The following is a 6,850-nucleotide window of genomic DNA, read 5'->3' as shown; positions in this document are numbered from 1 at the left end:
CAATTTAAATAAAATAAAGTAAACTAATAATAAATAAAACTCACATTATATTTATATTACTAATTCTTATATATTTAATCCATGCATAACTCAATCTTGCATAACTTATCCCTGCATAACTAATATATGCATAACTTATCCCTAAATAACTAATACATGCATAACTTATCCCTAAATAACTAATACTTGCATAACTCTAACCGGCAACCAAATGACCCCTTAGTGCTGATGTGGAAGAAGAGAGTGATGTCACTTTCTTTGGGAGAGTATTTCTGTTGTTTATTAATGTTAATACATTATCCCGAGAGGGAGGAAGTTCACTAAAACTGCAACTCATTAAGGAGATGAGGAAAAATAATAAATTTAATAAGCGAGGAAGTCTAGAAAAGATCATAATTTGGTAAAGAAGGTTAGCAAGAATAGGATTTCATTTTATATTATTGACTTAATTTTGTATCAGAATTATGGGAAAGGAAGAAACAGAGGAAGAACAAAATTTCCATGCCACTAAGGTATTTAATTTATTTCATTTCAACAGCATATCAAGCAGTGGTTTTTCAAAAAGAAATTATGACTCTCCTACTAGAATTACTCGAACAATTTTAAAAGGAATACTGACCAACTACCTATTAATACTGTAATATAAAATACAATTTGATCGAGGATTGAGTAGTTGAAACTCTTTTTGGGTTCTTCAACTAAGAATCTCTTCTTCCCGCCAATTCCTGACATCTTTCGCCTTACTATTTGGGAAAAGATCAATATCAATTAAAACGTTTCTGACCAACTAAGAAACTCTTTTTGGGTACTTAAAATAAGAATGATCCACGTCTCCCGGCAAAGATATAACTTTACCATATTGGTCAAAATATAACAGATGGATCCCTATCTTCTTTACTGTAGCGTTCCGCATTCCTAAGAAGTTATACTCCTTATTTGACAAGAGTTAAGCATCCTCCACTTCCAACCAAGAGGTTGTAAGTCCGAATCACCCCAAGAGCAAGGTGGTGAGTTCTTGAAGGGAGGGAGCCGAGGGTCTATCGGAAACAGCCTCTCTACCCCCAGAATAGGGGTAAGGTCTGCGTACACACTACCCTCCCCAGACCCCACTGGTGAGATTATACTGGATTTTTGTTGTTGTTGTTGTATAGTCAAACGCATAGATGAAGCTGTTACTTGATTCCTGCACCATTCTGGAATCTCACTGCATTGGAGATAAATTTCTAAATCATACTGCATCGGACAAAGACTCAAGATTTTTAATATGCTAGGAGGGAGAAAGAGAGAGAGAGACTAACCGTATAGATATGTTTTCTAGATGGAAATGATAGAGCATGTGCACTAAAGAAGTTTTCATTGAATGGATTCTGCAGAGAACTACAATTCATCATGTTGATCCACCTTATAGAAGGGAGGTTGTCTAAATCTGTAATCTTGACCAAATTTTGGCAATTTTTATGTTCAATTCTTCCAAGATACTCTAAATTTGATACTGACGGGAGTGTTTGAAGATTCTCACAGTCATTCAAACTCAACTTCTCCAATAATCGTAACTTAGAAAAACCAAAGGGTAGACAATAGAAACTGCTGCCACTCAAATCTAAATATGCTAAGGAGGATAAGCTCCCAATATCCCTAGGAATATCAGCCTCGGATAAATTACAGTATGTAAGGCTCAAATCGGATACAATAGTTGGCAAGGAATATTGTATCCGATGGACTCCTCTTCCACAAATACCCCTTTTGGCCTCTAACTTTTGACCTCCCACATTCAAAGCTACAAGATTTCTTAGCATTTCAACAGATCTAGGCAATTGTTTTATACCCGTATAAGATGCATAAAGACATCTTAGACTTTTCATATCTCCAAGGTTATCTGGCAGTGTTTTTATTGATGAGCAGTTACTAATGCTCAATTAATCAACGGATATTAGGTGGCATATGCTGCTTGGAAGATCCGTAAGTTTTTCGCAATCAGACATATCTAGTTTAATTAGTCTGTCCAAATTTCCTATTGATGGATGGATCTCCGTCAGACTTGAGCAACCAGAGATCCAAAATCTCAAGACTCAGTGAACCATTGAAGTTTGGAGTGCTTCTGAGTTGCTTGCAATAAGAGAGATCCAGCTTCTTCAAACTTCTACAACACTAAAAGTAAACCAAATATAGATTCAATTAAGATTTTCTTCCACTCAGTAGCAATAATAGTACACATGAAATTGTAAAATTGAGTAACAAACCTGCAAATTCAATCGAAATTCTTGGATATCACTCTCCCGCATATCTAGAACTACAAGATTCTCAGCTGGAAAATTTGATGATATACATTTTAAAGGACATTTTTTCCAAGACAACCATCTGAGCTTCTTGGAAAACAACCCAAAATCTCCACTAATATGTAACTCATCCATTATAAGAACCCTAAGGTTTTTCATTTGCTCAAATGCTTTGGTGCTCAAGTTTACTCCCTTTAATGTCCCTGGATCTACCTTCAGTACTTCTACATTTTCGGAACCCTGCAGCTCAGTAAAAAGAAAAGTAACTTAAGCTCATGTTAAGTCCCAAAAATTAAGCAAGAAAAATGCTTTATACAAATTGGTGAACAAACAAAGAGAATACACCATGTATCACCAAAAATGAAGTTACACATTAGAGGATGTTAAACAAATTTAAAATTGCTCAAAACTGGCTAGCAGCATTCAATAAGTTCACATGATAATATCAAAGGAAAAAAAAGATGAATAAAGAGAACAAATTGCATCTAGAAACCTGATAATAGCGCCAATTGAAGATACATAGAATATATATTTGAATATATTTAAAAGAACATTTTTGTATATATCGTTCTAGAAATAATGTTTCACATATGTACCTATTCAACAGTTTCCAAACGCACATGCCTGATTTCTTCGAGCAAGCTTAATTTCCGCATTTAGTTAAGGAAAGTCAAATATCTTTGAATAACTAATCATGGAGATACTATGGTCTATGCCCATAAGCATGTTAGTTATAAGAATTCAATAAGAAATATGCATCACCAAATTTGGATAATTGTTAAATAGGTGATTTTTTGTTTTTGTTTTTGCCTTTGGTGTGAGTTAAGAATTTAGCAAATGTCATTTCTAGTTTACAATGGTTGACAAACAACTACAAAATACTTACTAACCGGAGACGAAGCACAAATGATTTCTTATGATGACAACAAAAATTATAAGCAAGAAACAATTTAACAGAAAAAAATATATAACCAAGATAAAGATGAAGGATTTACTGACTTCATTTCCTTGTAGAACATCACGAACTTCTTGAGGGATGAACAATCTACTCCATTTTCCAGGGTCTCGAGCTGATTCCAAGCTAACAATTTCTCTTCCCATATCTCGTACTAGATCATGCATCACCAAACCATGCCAAGATCTTTGGAGCAAGTGCTTTTGGACTAAAGTTGCAATTGCACTTTTAGCATGAAAGCCACATGCATTTAATATTTCGGTAATTTTATGCTCAAGTAACCCCTGGAAGGCACACGCAATATCAAGAAAAACTGCTTGTGTTTCATCATCAAGTCCATCAAAGCTTATCCTGAGAATCTTTTGGATATCACAATGAGGAATTGCTCTTAGTTTTTCGAATTCATATCCCCATTCTTCTACAGAACTTCCTTGTAAATGTGACCCCAATGTCACAAGAGCTAATGGTAGCCTACCTGAATATTTGATTATGTCTCGTGCCAAATTAACATAATCTTCTGGTGGAAAATGACTATCAAAAGCATGCCAACTAAAAAGTAACATAGATTCATTGTCATTTAATAGTTTGACCTCATATCTCTCTTTTTCTCTAAGCTGCCATAGCAATCGCTCGTCTCGGGTGGAAATGATTATTAAACTACCCGAACCAAACCAACTTCTTTCTCGTGTTAAGGATTCTAATTGTTTTTTGTGGTCCACATCATCAAGAACAATTAGAACCTTCTTTGACCCAAGTCTTGCTTTGATTAGATTGACGCCTTGAGCAACACTGCCAACTTTGATGTCTTTAGTTTTGAGAATCTGTCGAAGAAGTTTCTCTTGTAGCTTGACAAGACCAAATTCTTCAGCTTCTGATCTAACATCTGAAAGGAAGCAACTACTATTGAAGAGTCGAAACATTCGATTGTAGATAGCTTTTGCCAGAGTTGTTTTCCCTATGCCACCAACTCCGTGAATACCAATTATGCGAACTCCATCTTCACATTCATTTTGCAATAACAAATCTATATCTTTGACACGATAATCTACACCAACTGGAAGCAACATCTAGAGGCGTCTGGTTGACCTCTTGTAGGACTTGTTGTATAATTTTTTCAATAAACTTTGATTCATGCCTATAGCAAAAACAAAAAGTTAAAATACTCCAGTATAATAAAACTTTGACATTTGAAACTATTTGATGGTCAAATCAAAATCGATAGCCAAGACATAACACAGTGGGGTGAATCTAAGCAGTAAAATAGACAACTTACCGCTTCATATAGGATATTTTAAGAAATTATTGAAGTTATATATATTGATAGTATAAAGATTTTTTTTCACTATATTTATCAGAAAATTTACCGGTAGTCATATAATAAGAGACCTAATTGTATAAATATTTTGATACGGTCGATTTATAGAGCTTAAACTCTTTAAGTCTATGCCGAAAGCCATGCATAATTACTTGGTTGTGTAATTATTAGTGTAGTAATTATACAACATAATAATTATAATGACCTGCTTGTTTACCACAACATAATTACCAAGTAATTTTCACTGTCATGTTTGGTTGGACAAGTGTAATTATATAAAGGTAGTAACTTAGCAAGGTACCCATTTTGTTTTTACCCAAATTACACCTCTTTTAACTGCAGTCATTCTCTCATTCAACTAAAACAAAGGCCTTTTCCATTACTGTATTAACCATCTCCTCAAGGAGACTAAATCGCTATTTCTATTTGGAGTCCTCATTTTTTGTGTGTGTGTGTACAATGTGATTTTTTTAAGACAAAATGCGTTTATCCTCCATTAATAATTTTTTGTTTCTTGCAATGTGGTTTCTTCTCAAATTGCTGGAAAGAGGTTGAAGAGTTGCATAAAATTGTATAAACAATTCATAGGTAGCTTTAATCTATCACATCGTATAAGCAATGGAGGTGTATCTCCTTGGCCTCAAATTTTTAACAAAAATGCTAGCTCAAAAATGCTCAAAAAAAGATCGTCTAGGTCCAACCTCAAACCTACAACCTTTTCAAACCCAAATAGGAGCTTCAGTGGACATTTTTTTGGGACAGACTAAAAAGGAAAGTATGACACATAGACGGGACAGAGGGAGTAATATTTATCAGCAAATTTACAGTAATTAGATAAACAATTGAACAAATAAAAAATGAAATTATATAGTTGAATCAAGAAAATGTACCCGTCAGCAACATTTTGCAAATCCCATCCAGATAAATTTGCAGCTTCAGTAAGTGCAGCTCTCCATTTCTCCACCCTTTGAGTCCCAATTGATCGTTCCTTATGTTTTGCCAAAGCTTCCCCAAATAACCCAGTTTGTCTTCGCACTTGAGAAGGATCAACATCATAGAAAATAGACAAAACCATCTGCTTTAATTTCTCTTTGCATTCGAGAATTTTAACTAGTTCATTTAGACACCAACTAGAGGAAGCATAATTTCTTGAGAAAACAATAATGGAAATTCTTGACTCTTCAATTGCTTTCTCTAATTCTCTTGAAATCACGTCACCCTTTCTCAATTCCTCGTCGTCAATGAAGGTATTAATTCCAACATCAGACAATTTGGAATAAAGATGACCAGTGAATGTTTTTCGGGTGTCTTCACCTCTAAAACTCAGGAATACTTCATAAGAGAAGTGAGATGATTCTCCTCTAACTAATTGAGTATCCATTTGATTTGATGAGAATGCAAGAATTAAGGGTTGATTTTTCAGTAAAGGGAAAGTAGCTAAGCAGAGCTACATATAAGCACAACGAAATAAAATGGAAGTTTCCCTTGATATTTCTTAGGCTTTGTGGTTTCTGGTTGGAAACTTAATTCTTGTACATATTTCTTAGATGTCTTTTTTGTACAAAATTTTTAGTCTTATAGTGTAAATAAATTTCACTGTAATTCATACTGTACATCTAAAAAAGTTAAAATGGATTTATCTAAAAAGGTTAAGATGGGTTGAACAGAATTAATTTAAAATGGATCAAACTAACGTAATGTACACCTATATTCAATCTCGTCACTAGTGGTCGGTTTGCATTAAAAGCAGTGACATCCGTAATCATCAAATCTTGGATACACCTCTGAATTTGCACCTCATACATGACCCTTGAGTATATTTTCTTGTAGAGTGATGAATAGGAATTTTGTGAATTCCTTTAGAAATTTTAGGCCATTACATATTGAAACAATATTCATAAATTTAATCAAATAAAATTAAACAAGAGCTTACCGAAAAGGAAGTATAGTTCAAGGTTTGTGAGTTGTTCTAGAAAATTACTTTTGGATTTTTTAGTATTGATAGTATATACAACTTGCCTTGATAGAAATTGAGTGCAAACACTCTACAAGTTTTTGGGTTCTCTTCTTTTGCATCTCAAAAGTCTTTTTCTTTGAATCGCTTCTATATTATCGGCAAGTGAATTGAAAGAATAAGTCAAAATTCATTTATTTTATCCGTCTAAATTTATATGATGGTATTTTTACAAATATGAAATTTAAAATAAAAATAATTTTTTTAAAACATGTGATATAAAACAAGTCACACAATAAATCATTACAATAAGAATAAAATAAAAAGATAACGGTTAGAAGTTTGGCCTT

General features: G+C 33.6%; 1 protein-coding gene across 1 annotated transcript; it reads right to left on the bottom strand.

Moving 5' to 3' along the window:
* Positions 1–1,328: 1,328 nt before the first annotated feature.
* On the bottom strand, positions 1,329–6,045 carry LOC107815897 (disease resistance protein Roq1). The gene is given in 7 exon segments (XM_016641545.2): positions 1,329–1,420; positions 1,422–2,055; positions 2,057–2,148; positions 2,241–2,516; positions 3,276–4,290; positions 4,292–4,366; positions 5,437–6,045. Coding segments are annotated over 7 exon segments (2,616 nt in total). The 5' UTR covers positions 5,928–6,045; the 3' UTR covers positions 1,329–1,387.
* Positions 6,046–6,850: the final 805 nt, after the last annotated feature.

This window comes from Nicotiana tabacum, chromosome 14 (genome assembly GCF_000715075.1).
Source record: "Nicotiana tabacum cultivar K326 chromosome 14, ASM71507v2, whole genome shotgun sequence".
In the NCBI taxonomy this organism is placed as follows: domain Eukaryota; kingdom Viridiplantae; phylum Streptophyta; class Magnoliopsida; order Solanales; family Solanaceae; genus Nicotiana; species Nicotiana tabacum.
Note: the sequence above shows the minus strand (reverse complement) of the source record. Positions and strands in the feature narration are given on the sequence as shown.